This window comes from Gymnodraco acuticeps, unplaced genomic scaffold (assembly GCF_902827175.1).
Source record: "Gymnodraco acuticeps unplaced genomic scaffold, fGymAcu1.1, whole genome shotgun sequence".
Lineage (NCBI taxonomy): Eukaryota > Metazoa > Chordata > Actinopteri > Perciformes > Bathydraconidae > Gymnodraco > Gymnodraco acuticeps.
In genome coordinates this window covers 6763985-6779636 of record NW_022992351.1, presented here as the reverse complement: position 1 = coordinate 6779636, position 15652 = coordinate 6763985, and the positions used below count along the sequence as shown (strand labels likewise).

The following is a 15652-nucleotide window of genomic DNA, read 5'->3' as shown; positions in this document are numbered from 1 at the left end:
CTCCTCATCCTGCATCTTGATCCATTCTGATGCTTGTGCTGCCCTCTGCTGTTCGGCCCTCCCTCATAACACACGTAATGCTACTGTATCGTCTGCTGTCTCACTTCTCTGTATTTACTAAAACCCACCACAGGGGGGCAGGCTGATATCAATCTTGTGGCTCTTGACGTCACCTTGACAAACCCTCTCTCTCTTGCATAGTTGTCAGAACAGAATGGAATGTGAGTATGACGTGTAGAGAAACACCACCCCGTTGCATCTCCATGAAATGGAGGTGAATACTAGTTCAGTTATAAGGCTGTTGACACAAAAAAAGAAGTAAATATTGCACTTAATATCTTATATGTGCTGCATGTAGGATTTTAAACAAACACCACAGCTGAATCAGGGTGCCAAATGAATAAGTATTTCTGAAACTAACTTGTAATATAACTGATATACACTGAACAAAAATATAAATGCAACACTTTTGTTTTTGCTCCCATTTTTCATTAGATGAACTCAAAGATCTAAAACATTTTCTATATACACAAAATAACCATTTCTCAAATATTGTTCACAAATCTGAAAAAATCTGTGATAGTGAGCACTTCTCCTTTGCCGAGATAATCCATCTCACCTCACAGGTGTGGCATATCAAGATGCTGATTAGACAGCATGATTATTGCACAGGTGTGCCACAATAAAAGGCCACTCTGAAACGTTCAGTTTTTATCACACAGCACAATGCCACAGATGTCGCAAGTTTTGAGGGAGCGTGCAATTGGCATGCTGACAGCAGGAATGTCCACCAGAGCTGTTGCCCGTGAATTGAATGTTCATTTCTCTACCATAAGCCGTCTCCAAAGGCGTTTCAGAGAATTTGGCAGTACATCCAACCGGCCTCACAACCGCAGACCACGTGTAACCACACCAGCCCAGGACCTCCACATCCAGCATGTTCACCTCCAAGATCGTCTGAGACCAGCCACTCGGACAGCTGCTGCAACAATCGGTTTGCATAACCAAAGAATTTCTGCACAAACTGTCAGAAACCGTCTCAGGGAAGCTCATCTGCATGCTCGTCGTCCTCATCGGGGTCTCGACCTGACTCCGGTTTGTCGTCGTAACCGACTTGAGTGGGCAAATGCTCACATTCGATGGCGTCTGGCACGTTGGAGAGGTGTTCTCTTCACGGATGAATCCCGGTTTTCACTGTTCAGGGCAGATGGCAGACAGCGTGTGTGGCGTCGTGTGGGTGAGCAGTTTTCTGATGTCAATGTTGTGAATCGAGTGGCCCATGGTGGTGGTGGGGTAATGGTATGGACAGGCGTATGTTATAGACGACGAACACATGTGCATTTTATTGATGGCATTGTGAATGCACAGAGATACCGTGACGAGATCCTGACGCCCATTGTTGTGCCATTCATCCACGACCATCACCTCATGTTGCAGCATGATAATGCACGGCCCCATGTTGCAAGGATCTGTACACAATTCCTGGAGGCTGAAAACATCCCAGTTCTTGCATGGCCAGCATACTCACCGGACATGTCACCCATTGAGCATGTTTGGGATGCTCTGGATCGGCGTATACGACAGCGTGTTCCAGTTCCTGCCAATATCCAGCAACTTCGCACAGCCATTGAAGAGGAGTGGACCAACATTCCACAGGCCACAATCAACAACCTGATCAACTCTATGCGAAGGAGATGTGTTGCACTGCGTGAGGCAAATGGTGGTCACACCAGATACTGACTGGTTTTCGGACCCCCCCAGACCCCCCAATAAAGCAAAACTGCACGTTTCAGAGTGGCCTTTTATTGTGGCCAGCCTAACGGCCCCTACACACGGCGGCGTGCGTTGCCGCTTCAACGCTTCTGCCCATTCACTTTGAATGGGGTGACGTCACGATTCGCCGAACTGCATTGTGGGAGCAAAGCGTAGCTTCTCTCGCGGTGCTCCCTGCAAAAGTAGAGCAATGTTCTACTTTTGACGCTTCGACGGAGGCGTCAGCCAATCGAATCATATGCCAGTACAAGCTCTAGCCAATCAAACCGCGTGCTTGGGTGTCTGGGGCGGGAGATTCATGTGATTGGTTGTTGGTCGAGTTTCAGACCCGCCGGCAAGCGATAACGCACGCCGCCGTGTGTAGGGGCCGTAAGGCACACCTGTGCAATAATCATGCTGTCTAATCAGCATCTTGATATGCCATACCTGTGAGGTGGGATGGATTATCTCGGCAAAGGAGAAGTGCTCACTATCACAGATTTTTTCAGATTTGTGAACAATATTTGAGAGAAATGGTTATTTTGTGTATATAGAAAATGTTTTAGATCTTTGAGTTCATCTCATGAAAATTGGGAGCAAAAACAAAAGTGTTGCATTTGTGTTCAATGTCGTCAAGCTAAACATTTACATAGAAAATACTGCAAGTTAGTGTTATTACTTTATACCAGTGGCATTTAAGGCCACATAACCTTGAAAAATCCTACATGTTATATCATTTTTAATGTATTATTTAGGTGTATGGATAATACCTTTGACGTTATATAACATGCTACTTATCTATTGAGCAGTGCCACAATGCTTACTATCTGTGCTCTTGGTGAAATAATGACAAAGTAATGTTTTTACACTGAAGGCTTTTGTTTGTGTGTTGCGTCCAGGTGCCCCCTACAAGAAGATACTCCCACGACGAAACCGACATGTGGACCAGCGACCGGATCCCCTCATACCTTCATCGATGGGGCTCCACCGAGGACATGATAGTGACTGCCCACTACAGCTCCACCTTACCGCGCCGCGAGATGCGCAGGAGCAGCCTGGTCTCCTACCACGAGGAGAGCCACCATCACCATCACCCTCATCGAAAGCGGCGACGCTCTGAGGACAGCATGCACTCCCTCAAACACCTGCCCCGCGTGGTCTGTGCAGGCGGGGAGCAGCACTATGAGGACGAACTGCGGTGTTTTAGCCGCGATGAGGTGATCAACTTTATAGATGAGACTCCGCTGCCGAGCCCCAGAAAGAGCCCGCGGCGCGCGTCCAGCATTTCACTTATACCCAATGTGTATGACCAGCACACAGTCATCCTCCCTCGGTTCCTACTCACAGACTTTGAGTGTGAGCCTCAAGCTCTCAGAAGGCTCTCAGAACACAAAAGGAGCAGTAGTCGGGAGAACGTATCCCAGGTTTCCCCCAGAGCAGACAGGCCTGCTGGGAAGAAGAGCCCCGGGGCGTGTGGCTCTGGAAAAGGCTACAGGGAACGCACGCGTGACGGGAATCCGCATTGTGAGGTGGGCTCACCTGGGCGCATCCAACAGACTGCAGGGTCGTCCAGTAGGCCCAGGACAGGCGGGGGAGCCAGGGCGGCTGCTGGAGCTGACTGGGGGCATCAAAAGCACCTAAGCAAGGGCGAGAGTAAAGGAAGCACAAACAGTTTTGTAAGCACACCTTCAGCATCGTCCTCGGGATACATCACCTTTCGCTCTGATTCTGTCGGTTCAGCCAACTGAGCAAAGTTGTTAATATCAACATCATTACCGAAATGGTTTCCTCAATGAAAACCACTGACATCTTGGTGGTTATGGGATAATGGCATATTGATTTTTTTAATTTGTAGCCTACTTGTGCTAATATTCTGATTTAATATATATATATATATATATATATATATACCCCGAATCAATATCTATTATTCTAAATGGCCTTAGGGGATTTGGACATTACAACTTCATGGGTAATGCTAATCGGGTTAAAGATTGGGTTTCCTGTTCTTTAGCTTTCACATCCCAAAATATCCACGGAGGACAATTTTTTTTTCAAGCACTGTCACAAATAAACTTTTAGTAGCGTTAACATTGCCAAACCTTGTTTTTGCTGTTCGATGTTTCTTATGAACTGCTCAATGATTTAGAGGTCGTTTTTAAGTGCAGTTTTTCCCTGCTTTTTTTGCACTTCAGAACTCAAACTGTATTTAACTTTGCCTGTAATGGCTGTGTTTTTTGTTGTATGGACATATTTGCCTTTCAAACCAAACTTTCCGGAATATTGCCAATGTACCTTGAGATTAATTTCAGGACATTATACATGTTTATTTTATTTGAATCATGATGTACCGTTCTATTACCATTGTTATCACAAAACATGAAAGCTTTTTTCGAGCCCCCTTTGTTGAAGTAAATTGAGTGGTAATCTCAAACTCTGTAATGCCTGATAGTTTTACAGTAACTGTGTGGTATTGAGATATAAAGTGAAGACCCCTGATTTTTCATAAAAAGGTGAAGTCAGATTTGAAAGAAGATTGACATGTCATGTGTATATATGAAGGATGTTGGATTTATGGTTTTGGTGTTTTCTCGTTTTATTCAATGAAACCTTTGCTTAGAGCATTTTCTCCCAATTCTTATTATTCCGATGTTTGTGTTAACTCTGGAGATCAAAACAGGTTCTCACGTCTTGCATATTTACATGAAACATCAGACCAATAAAGCGGGTGCTTTGTTACGATTAACTGTCAGCCTGACCTCACCTCTTATTTGTTTTCAGTATAAGTTGTTAGAGATCACCAAACTCATTTCATTTTTAAAAGTAGCTCTCCAAGAGGGAACCTCTACAGATGTGAATGGTTAAAAATGTGATTAATTGCAGCCTTCAAGCTTATATGTAGCATGACTTAAATGCTGTTGTCGTACCTATCCAACATGAATGTTGACAAATATTAGGAACATAGATTCGGAAATAGAACGCAATTTTAAAGTTTCGAAAAAGGCCAGAAATAACATTTAATATAGTATCTTATTAAGAATGGTTCTATTCTGGGAGTTTTCTTTCAGTAAGGTTACTTATTTTAAAAACCTGATTTATCTAAGCCCCATGAAATATGCCTAATAACAATACATCAAATGGCATCTGCAAACCTCAAGCAAGGGATGCTGTAGGAAAAGGTATGTTTAGATGTGTTCAAATCATAGCAACATATCAAAAGACAAGGACAAAAGTAGTATTCAAAAAGACACGTTAAACTCCCTCTAATGTCCCCAAATTCTTACTTAAAAAGGACACTGCAGTGAACTTTAAATTAGATGAAAACTTCTCATGTTAACACAAAATGACAATTTGTTGACTAAAGGAAGTGAGAACTTTACTACTTACAAATGATAGCAGAAACCAACTTGTAGCTTTGACATCTAATGGATGGTAACTGCTAACAAGAATGTATTTGGTTTAAGTTTTCGAATACATTATTAGTATAAGGACAACATTAAACTGAAATGACCCCTTTGGTTTTACAATGATTTTGCCGTTGCCATCCAAGTTATACATTGGCACGCGTTTGGCATATTCATTTTCACCCTTCTGCAATCTTTTAAATGTTTGGTTTTGATCCTTGTGTATTAGTGCACCTCAGCCTTTTCAAGTGGAAGGAATTATTGTTTTGTGCTTTCTTTGGAAGCAAAACATTGCATTTCTCTGTTAAGCTTTACTATGTCATAGATTTTTGCATTCTGTTGTGTTTACAATATTGAAATATCATTTTGTAACATATCAAAAGATTTATGACTCAAAAATGAATGATGTAAATGTCATGATTTTCTTGTTCAGATGATGACTTTGTTAAAAAGATATGGCTGAATAAATTCACAAGATGATACACCAGTGTGTTTTAAGACATTCGCTGAATTGCATATTATTTATGTATGTTTCCATTTGATATATTTTTGATATTTTTGAAAGAATACAAAAAGGAAATCGCATGCTCTCAAAACTTAGTATCTCTACAATTTGCATGGCACCACAAGAAAAAAGATGAATAAATGAACAAGCTTTAATTCAAACTCAAACATAAACACAAATTTAGCCCGGATGACTTTTGAAAAAACTAGTGTAGTGTTTTGTCCTTCAATCCTATGATAATGAAATGATTAATAATCATAACTTAACATTAAGAGTTTCAGATGGTATTAATATAGTTGCCATAGTGACAAACACCGGTTTCATTTGGAAACATTCCTTGAAGTATAGAAAGCTTTGTAGCCTGCCTCATTGTTATGTATGCTATATCTTTAAAGTTACTGGGTTTATCAACTTCAAGCGAGGTCATTTCGTTTATTTAAAGTCTTTTATATATTTCTTTATAAAGGATGCAGGGAAATGGTTAATCTAGGTATGGCATTTGGTAGATTATGTAGACTAACACTTGGAGACGTACAACAAGTCTATGTCTTGAACAAAGAAACGGTTGTATATCAATTGTAATACATTGTTGATCACATCAGTTTAAAATGTAAACGTTATATAAGGGTCCCAGTCTTATAGTTTATGGTCTTTCTTTATGCTCAAAGGCGGGAGGCCCATTTTTAAATCAAAGTTATAGCCCCACCTACTGGCAGCGCAGCAAAGTCCATGCATTACGTAATGTTCCCTCGATCAGTCTCCAATTATCGCGGCAATATACTTCCAACAAGCAACATTTTAACCCATTTTGCAAAGTTATAAATACAAGGTAACCGTCTAAGTAACAATTGCTAACGTCTATGTTTTATATAAATAACATTAATTAGTCTTCGGATCGTCGGAGCAGAGTGGCGCAGCGGAAGCGTGCTGGGCCCATAACCCAGAGGTCGATGGATCGAAACCATCCTCTGCTAATATTTTTCAGCCGTGAAGTGTTTGTCACAAAATCTAAACTTGTTTGTTGTTAAAATAAATGAAATCCTCCAAATAAATTACAATTTCTTTGATAAATGTCTCAGTAAACACCTCCCTCTGTATATATAGTAATTTCTCTACTTTCTCATGACAGATAATAACTATAACGGACAACCAAGCTCTGTCTGTAGCCTGTTGCTGGCCATTTCCCTGGTGCTAAGTAGGACTATACACCATAGATCTTTGGGTCAACTTTGGCTCACAGTAAATGCGTACATATTAAGTAAGAATACGGCGGTGTTCAGATGCAGACCTGTGTCTCAAATCAGCTGATTGGCCTCTGCAGCCCCTGCTTTGTATGTTGAGCAGCAACACGGCTCTTTCTACGAGCCCAAAGGTAATTCCACGGTAATTAAACGAATAATTAGTATTTTCTTTGGGTGGGTCGCTTACCGTAGTAGGCCTATGTCTTAAATGCACGATGCACCTAGTTATACCCCTGTTTGTTTGAGAGAGTATGCTGCAGTTGTGCCGAAACTGCCGTGGCAGAGACATAATTACCAGCAAAATGAGCAGGGAACAGAAGGGCCTGCAGCTCGTTTCATCCACGTCTGCTCTCTTAAGAGCGCTTGACTAGGTCCAGTCTAATGCAAATAACTCATTATCTCCCCATTCGGCTCTCAGCTCTAATGTGCGTCGCTGTTATAGTGGCAAACCAAACAATACCGAGAAGAGTTCATAGAAACACTCAGAAAAAGTTTAATGGCATTCAGTGTCGATGTCACGTGGCATTCCCTTTCTTGGCTTAAACAAACTTTTCTTGAGCCATGAGCCTCTGTTGGTCTCCTCAAAAGAATAGCTTTGACTTTGTGGGAAGAGAGTATTAAGAAGATTTACAGACGGGGTTTATGAGGCGAGCAGACCAAACAAAAAGCTTGAATAACAAGCACTCGCCATAAGGAGGTTTGACGCTGCGAGTTTGGATGTTATTTTGCAGGGAACATTTCAACTAGACTAACTAACTATTTTATGTCACGAGGACTGCACTGGAGCAGCCTCTGCCCCCGGTTAGGAGTGTCTTTCAGCATGTAGCCTACCATCTGAAAAGCTGTGGGCGTTTCAGCGATTCTCCTCGCTGTAAGGTGCCATCCTCTCCAGCGATGCTCTTTAAGAATGGAGAGACACTTTATGACATCCCTGCCAAAGCAGCGGAAGAAAACTACAGGGCCCTTGAAAACCACTAACTGATGGTTCGCTGTGTTCAGATGGCTTACAGCCCAACAGTATAATTGCAATTAGTGTAGTGTTACAAATGGCTGCTATTGCATATCTACACCGAACACACTATAGCCTTCGTAGCCTACAGTAATACTACTTCAGTATACATACATAGTTCTACAACACGCCTATACTAGCCTACTACTGCTTTATCAAACATATAAAACACATTTATGCTTTATCTAAGAAGTTGCCTAGCCTACTCGTAATTTCTCATTTCATTAACTTTAGTAAGGTTCCCTATAGTTAACTTGAGACATTGCAGAGTAGTTTGTCGTTTAATATACATTTTATAAGACATTCAACGTTTGCTAAACTGACTTGGAAGGGAAAGATTATTTTTCAGACGAATGATAACTATTACATTTTATGAATTGGTTCTGCTAATTAACCATCAGCCGCCTAATAATAAGGCAACTGGGGCTTGTAGATTGTGTAAAGCTTTTCTAAATGTCATTAAAACGACAGAGTTTTAATTTCAATTTCGTGTAGGAATATCAATTGCATATATTGTTTCCTCTCCTTAAATAATAGTTGGCATGCAGCGTGCAGTGGAGAAGGAGAAGACAGCATGGCGTGTAATTAGGAGCCTGTAGCAGAAAATGGTTGTGCTGTCTGACAAGCATCTGATTTGCCCGCTACTGTTTCGGTACTTATGTGTGACACAAGAGAAGAAAGGAAGAAATGACCTCCTGGATATTTTTTCTCTATATGTGGAATCCAAAAGTGTTTATTTATGCGTTATTTCTAATGAGGGTATAACCAGAGCCGGCCCGACCCATTAAGCGGCATAAGCGGCTGCTTAGGGCCCCGCAGCCACTAAGGGCCCCCTAGCAACAACAACAAAAACATTTTTTTTTTTTATTAAATAATCTCAGTAAGTATGTTTAATTAATTTTGTTAATATGACTAGATTGCCTACTCAAAGTCATGTATTATATGATTGAGTCAATCATATAATACATTAACCGTGCTTTACCTGAACCTCATCATGACACTAGAGAGGACGGCAGGATTGTAATTTCCTGTGTTCAGTGAATGCAACAGAGGCAAGGTACCAGACCAACCAGAGAGTTGAATGGAAATAAACATCTGTCTTATTGGCTGACAGGTACCTATCCTGTGAGCTGTGACAATGTGTAAACTGTCAGTCGGACTCAGAGTTTTTGAGAACATTTTTTCTTAAAAAAGACGACAATTCTCAAGTGGTGGCTCACACAACAACCTCAGAGCCACCACTTGAGCCAGGTAAACAAGGTATGTAAATCTCAGTAAACTTCCAAGTTATGCGAACATGTAAGCAAAGCATAAATTACAGCTACGTTGACTACTTTGAATCGCGGGGGTAAGCTAAACCGTTAGCAAGTAGCAGGGTTGGGTTGTAACGGAATACATGTAACGGCGTTACGTAATCAGAATACAAAAATCAAGTAACTGTATTCAGCTCGCGTTACATTTGAAAAACGAGTAATCTGATTACAGTTAGGCTACTTTCGTAAACCTGAAGTGAATACATTTTGGATTACTTATTGGAATTATTGGTGGAAAGATTTCCTCACAACATTTAATATTCATTACTAAAGGTAGCCTACAGCCGAATCATCAAAGCCCACAAAACCTATTACCACCGCAGATGGACCAAAAAAGCGTTTGAAAAAAAATCGCGGGTCCGCTCGCTCAGTGAAACAATAACAACGAAACATGGAGGAACAAAAGTCTGCGTTTAAATCGCGTGTGTGTGTGGTTAAAATACATCAGCCTGCGGTCGGTCTTTAGCCTTACTAATGATTATTTCTGAAGGTAAACACAGTGAAGGCGGTGCGTGAAAGGCGGTGCGTGAAAGGCGGTGCGTGAAAGGCACTGCGCGCTCGTCTTCTCAGAGGCTGAGTTAACCCTCCCGCTGCCTCCTGGTGCTGCAGAGATTTCATGAAGTGAAGGAGGTTTTCCTTCTATAAAACAGCTGTGGGCAGCAGATACAGTGAGTGTCACGGACATGAATTCATAGATCAAGGCAGACTGGTGCACACACTCTCCTGTTTTGCCAATCCGGTGGTTAAACAAATATAGCTCTACACCCCTGGCCGAAATGTCCTTAAAATGAAGTCCGAGTTTGACATTTTAATTCATGTCCTGCCAACACTGGCAGGACAGAAGGCGACACGCCCGTTCTAAGCCGTGTCCCTCACTCCTCACATCCCAAGCTGCATCCCCAAAAAGTTTATTATGTTGTTACATCGTTTCAGATGTTATGTTTCAGTTGTGCTCTTGATAAACCATTAAAACAGTAAAAACACGTTCAGTTTCCTTTTACTTTGTGTGTCTCCTGTTCACCAAAACATACCCATCTGTGATGGAAATAGAAAGTAATCCAAAAGTAATCTAAAAGTAATCTGATTACGTTACTTTTTTAAGACACGTAACTGTAACTGTATTCGGATTACTTTCAGAGCCATGTAATCAGTAATCAGTAACTGATTACATTTACAAAGTAACCCTCCCAACCCTGGCAAGTAGCTATAGCTAGCCAGATATATTAAATGAACACTTTGTCATACAATCTAAATGTAATGTTTTTTAGCATTATCTGGTGATTTCAAAGAAAACTCTCTGGGAAATGTTGACTTACTGTTCGACATGAAGCTAGAAGCTACTTTACAGTACACAGTTGATCCTGAGTCCTGTCAGTTAAAGTGTTTCATAGTTAGCTTAGCTAAGCATCAACCGAGCACTGAAATATATGGATGTTATGTGACAGTATTTCTGAGAAAAAGTCAGCTGAAATGGTGGCATAGTTGCCACTGCTTTATGTGTCGACAGCATGTTTGAAAGTATTTGCAGCAGTAAATGTGGCTGTTTGGCCACTGACGTTGCCATAACATCACCTGAATTTAAATGTGCAACCTCTTTTTGTGACAGATTTTTGCATGAAATTATTATTCTTCTGAATGATATTCCTATTGACAGCTAGTTTCTATGTGAACATTATGAGATGGAAAGCCAGAGAGAATAAATGAAAAACAGTTATGAAATATAATAATAATGACAAAACAAGAATACAGTTTAAAAGGGGAGTGATTTGTAAAATATCCATTAAGAAAAATCTGTTTACAGTTCTGTTCTGGGTGTTGAGAGATGTATCCATAGATCTCTTAATTTTGCTCTCAAAGTGCACCAGATTGATGCTTTTAACTTCAATATTTAAAAAAAAATCTTTCCAGGGGAGCATGCCCCCGGACCCCCCTACAGGAGGTTAGGTCCACGGTGTTTACATTCTTAGTTATACAATATGTGTGCTTATGCTCACATCATAAGACAAAAGTTGGTTCTGTGTTGTGTGTAGTGAGAATGCGCTAGAGTGAGGGGGGCCCCCAAGCCAAAGCTCATTTAGGGCCCCCAAAAGTCTAGGGCCGGCCCTGGGTATAACTCATATGAAGTGCTAAATGAATGCCTCCAAAGAACAGAAAATACTTTCATATAAATATTACGCTTTTCCCAGTCCTTTGTCAATTGGCACCTGCTAGATGATTTTGGTTTAAATGCATCATTCTTTAACGCTATGCTCCACTTCTTTCTGCAACAGCAAACGCATATAATAAACAACAAGTTTACCAGTTTGAATTTGAAAAATTACACGAGCAGCCTTTTAAGCCATGAAAAGTGATCAAAGTAGCCTTTTATAAGTGGAGTGTAGCACGGTAGAGAATGAATTAAAACCAAAATGACAGGTGCCAATTGACAAATTATCAGAATCAGAATACCTTTATTCGACCCACAGATGGGAAATGTAGATTGTGACAGAGAGATGGAGCTAAAAAAGATAAAACTTATAAATGGCACATTATAATTAAAGGGCACATTATTTTTCTAATTTTAAGTTTTTCAATTTTCAAGTAACATTCGTAAAAAATATAGTGGACTGGAAATAAAGGCTATATTTATGTGAATGCAGCTATTTTGGTCTCATATCAATTATTTGATGCAATAGCATTTGCATTCCTAAATTGGTAGTGTAAACTGATCACATGAAGTCTGAGTGACCTGACCATTTATTAATCGTGCAGAAATGTTTGATGCACCCTGCAATAATGAATCATCAAATCACCACGAGACATGCATTGGTTAAGCATTACTTACATATTAACACTGGCTATAAAGTGTTAACCTTTATTGTGGATACATAATATTTATTGCAAAAGTTTAATGTTTGAAACCACAAATTCAATGTTATTTTAGGCTTAATGAATTCATCAAATGTTAATTTTACACTTATAAATGTGAGATACAAGTGTATTTCGTGTCCACACAATATACTAGATTATAAAAAAAACGAGAAATGCGTCTGTTTGAAGCTCATGTCCTTTTCTTTCAGTTGGCCTGCTCTCTCCCTTCTTTACTCCAGTGTTCTCTTTTTTTTTCTTTCTAAAAAATTGCATTTGACTTGATATAAAAATAAATATAAACTTGCTTTACTGCACGAGCCTTCATCACATGGAAGTTTGCAATATATAAAGAAATAGGACAACACATTCTTTCTTTAATCACTTTTATTCAGAAAATAAAACATATAACCTATATATTGTGGTAATCTACAGTGAAATTATCAACATAAAATCAAGCTATGATCTACAGCCCTACCAAGGCCGCCACACAGTGTGCTGACTGTTTGAAACTTCATTCCTGTGAATGACCGGGAGAGACATCTTGGAACTTTTCTCTGAAGTATTGTGTGTGGGTGCCGAAACAAGGCCGGTGTGTTCGGTTCTAGATGACTCCCGTGCGTCTTCACTCGGTAAAACGGGACACGTGCTTGCAATAAGGGGTTTCAGGGCTTTACAGTTGGTGGTTTTTCTCTCCTCAGGTCCAGCTGCCGATGAAAGAAGTCTCTGCACTTCATCCTGTGTCTCTGCTGGGCCCGGGCCGCTATCCATGGTGCTGAACACTTCCTCTCTTCCCTGAGAGCGGGAGAGTTTACTGGAGAGCTGCGATAACATCCAGCGGTTACCCCCGTTCAATTTGTCTGCCATCAGAAAATATTGATTGACATTAGCAAGGCAGCTGCGGAAACCACTTTGATAATCGGATGTGTCTGAAGCAGCGGCAGTGCCTGAAAACAATGGAAAGATATGTTAAGGAAACACAGTCATGCTTGTGTCAAGCTCATCTGTTGATCCATAACTAAGTATTTGAATATTTGATGGCTTAAGCATGAGGTTATAACTTACAGCTCTGGATCTTTTGGAGGTTCCGTAAGTGTTTCACAGTAAGCTCCAAGATGTCTGCCTTCTCCAATTTTCGCTTCCGAATCTGAAACAATAAAAATATGTATTTATTATTAGTATGATTATTATTAAGGTTTTGTTGCAAAACTGGTCCGAAGTAAAAAATAAAAATAAAAAAGAGGCAAATTTAAACGTGCATACTTACATTACTGCTGTAGTAGCTCTCCAGAAGAGATTTTAACTGGTCCAAACACCTGTTGATGCGAGCTCTTCGTTTTTTTTCCATAAGTGGTTTGGATACCTGGATACAAAAAGAGAAAATTAATACTTCATATAACACACAAGTAATAGGTATTTATTTGTCTGCCCTTAAATCATATTCTTCTGAAGAAGTTATCCTACACACCTTGTTTCCAGCGATAGGTTGGGCCTTTTCGCAGTCAGTGGTCGCCACCATTCTGTTAGTCCTTTTCTGGTTTCCTTGAAGTTAATCTCTTTCCCTCTTTGGCACACGAATGAAGGAGCTGACCCTGAGTGGATTTATATAGAGACTCCCACTTAACATCTCAATGCAAACAGTCCCGCCTGTCTCGTGCGCTAAAATGAGTAACACAGGCGTCATTTGACAGCCAACACCAAAGCCTTTGACGCACCACAGAAAAGTGAACAATCTTATGCTGTATAAAATATATATTTTATATTTCTGTTTGTTTTGGGAATTTTAATCTTACCTACCCACATCACCAACAATGATTTCTAAATGTGCTTCTTCAGTTAATTGTGCTTCTTCAGTTAATTAAAAAAATGATAGTTTCCCATTGTGATATATGCTGCCCGTTTATCGTGGTGATTACGAGTTCATTTAAACAAACTAACACACGAACAAAATATAGACCACATATCTAGGTAAGCATATAGACTACTGCGAAGTGCAAAAATTAAAGAAACAACGTGTGGGGCAAAAAACTAAAGATAACCGTAAAATCATAGACATAATGGCTAATCATAATGGTTCTGCTTGGTGTGCATGGTGTGGTCACTGTTGACTCCTGTAGAGAATCTTTTATATACTAGTTTCACGCCACCAGGTCGAAGGCAGCACCGTGGTAATTTCCGGCGTGTTCCCACAACATCTCGATTTTCTGGTAGCCACTTGTAGTAGAAGTATTACACCTGCACAATGTTATTTCATCAGTTAAACCTCCTTTTTGAAGGCAAACTGTGCAGTTACTGTTTGGCTCATACACATCAGACCCGAAACATGTAACCTCGTAAAGCGAAGAAGATTTTAAGGAATAGTTTTTTACTTAAAAAATCTATTGTGTGTTGCCAGTTTTTGTCCAGACGAGCTGAGGCACCGAGGAGAATCGCGCGCCGCCCCTTGTCCTCGGTCCCTCGCCTCCCGATTTTCCACACTGCTCTCTGAAAGGAGCGCAGGCTTGGGAAAGTCATCCCAGCTGAAACAATGTATTGACTATATTGCACTGCAGTCCACTGCGCATCTTGTGCTCTCACACAGGCCACCTGCAAACAGTAAATGGGGGTGAATTGTGTTCAATTCGCATCCACATATGGATTGCTAGAATGTAGCCATTCTGGTAAAGTAAAGGGGTTCATGGTATACATTTGACTCTATATGTGTAGGATTTGGGGATGGTTGAGTAAAGCCAGAACATTTAGTTTAGACGGTCGTACCATTTGAAAGACACGCGACCACGCTGGGGAAACCACTGCCCATTCTTGCTTTTGCCTGATCCATTACACAATGCGTCTGTTAAAGTGACTGAGCGCCCGGGTAAAGGAGGGGCATTTGTATTCAGTTTGGCGAGAGGGCGCATGAAAAGAGGCCAGTTTATAGTATACAATACCATTGATCTTTTCTTTTGGTCTGCTTTGTGACAAACGTGTGGGCATCAAAAGGTTCCCTCCACTTCTACGGTGAGCCAACATGGCTACTCTTTTCTTTATTCTGATTTGACAAGATAGACGTTCTGTAGCCTACAATCCGCTGTTTTATTTGAAAACATTTTATTAAACGTTTTAAATTGGCAGACTGGAGTTTGGTCACTAATGCCCAGGTTCTTCATGCTGTGGCTCACATTGCTTTATAGGCTTTAATGAAAGCTCATAGTAAGATGTGAATATTGAATGAAATGCGTAGCCTATTCTAAAATAGATGCATTTAGGACTGTCATGTTAAAGCCATGTTAATTCAAAAAGTCTATGGCATGTCAGACGTGTGTCGAAAGACACTAATTGCGTAAAATTCACCGAAAAATTGTGGGCCACAACTCTGGTGTTATATATTGAAGCATTTAATCGGTATGAAATTTGGTGTAAGTGAGCTTTCTGATGTCTTTTGTCCTCTGGACGCCACATTATCTGCGCTTTCACGCTTGGTTTTAACACAAGAGCGTGGAGCGTTGATTTTAGCATGGAGACGTGGCATCACAGCAGTTCCTTTTCTTGTTATTCTGTGCCACAGTGTGCAGATTTCACCGCTGATTATTCGGTATAAT

The 15652-nt window shown here is 40.5% G+C and overlaps 2 protein-coding genes and 1 non-coding gene across 4 annotated transcripts in view; 2 read left to right on the top strand and 1 right to left on the bottom strand.

Annotated features, from left to right (window-relative positions):
* The window catches only part of LOC117541804 (probable G-protein coupled receptor 153), a 35333-nt gene extending 29695 nt beyond the window's left edge, over positions 1 to 5638 (top strand). Inside the window, exons 6-7 of one of the 2 annotated variants that reach the window (XM_034209004.1) lie at positions 202 to 221; positions 2652 to 5638. In XM_034209004.1, coding sequence (XP_034064895.1) covers positions 202 to 221; positions 2652 to 3500 — 869 coding nt within the window. In that variant the 3' untranslated portion in view covers positions 3501 to 5638. The remainder of the gene's footprint in view (positions 1 to 201; positions 222 to 2651) is intronic. The other variant, XM_034209003.1, reaches the window with a different exon arrangement.
* A 925-nt stretch (positions 5639 to 6563) lies between these two features.
* Positions 6564 to 6635, top strand: trnam-cau. The gene has a single exon. It is a non-coding gene; the product is annotated as a tRNA-Met (tRNA).
* A 5808-nt stretch (positions 6636 to 12443) lies between these two features.
* her3 (hairy-related 3) lies at positions 12444 to 13643 on the bottom strand. Its single transcript, XM_034209568.1, has 4 exons — positions 13540 to 13643; positions 13339 to 13434; positions 13137 to 13218; positions 12444 to 13018 (listed from the first exon to the last, which is right to left on the bottom strand). Exons 1-4 carry the CDS (start codon positions 13588 to 13590, stop codon positions 12546 to 12548), a joined length of 702 nt encoding a protein of 233 aa, XP_034065459.1. The 5' UTR covers positions 13591 to 13643; the 3' UTR covers positions 12444 to 12545.
* Between the last annotated feature and the right edge of the window lie 2009 nt (positions 13644 to 15652).

Bases quoted from the DNA above. Each gene is read 5' to 3' on its own strand.
- her3 (XM_034209568.1), bottom strand. From the start codon at position 13,590: ATGGTGGCGACCACTGACTGCGAAAAGGCCCAACCTATCGCTGGAAAC. The intron at 13,435-13,539 runs GTGTGTAGGATA...TTTTGTATCCAG, and splicing joins AACCTATCGCTGGAAACAAG to GTATCCAAACCACTTATGGA. The intron at 13,219-13,338 runs GTAAGTATGCAC...TTATTGTTTCAG, and splicing joins AGAGCTACTACAGCAGTAAT to ATTCGGAAGCGAAAATTGGA.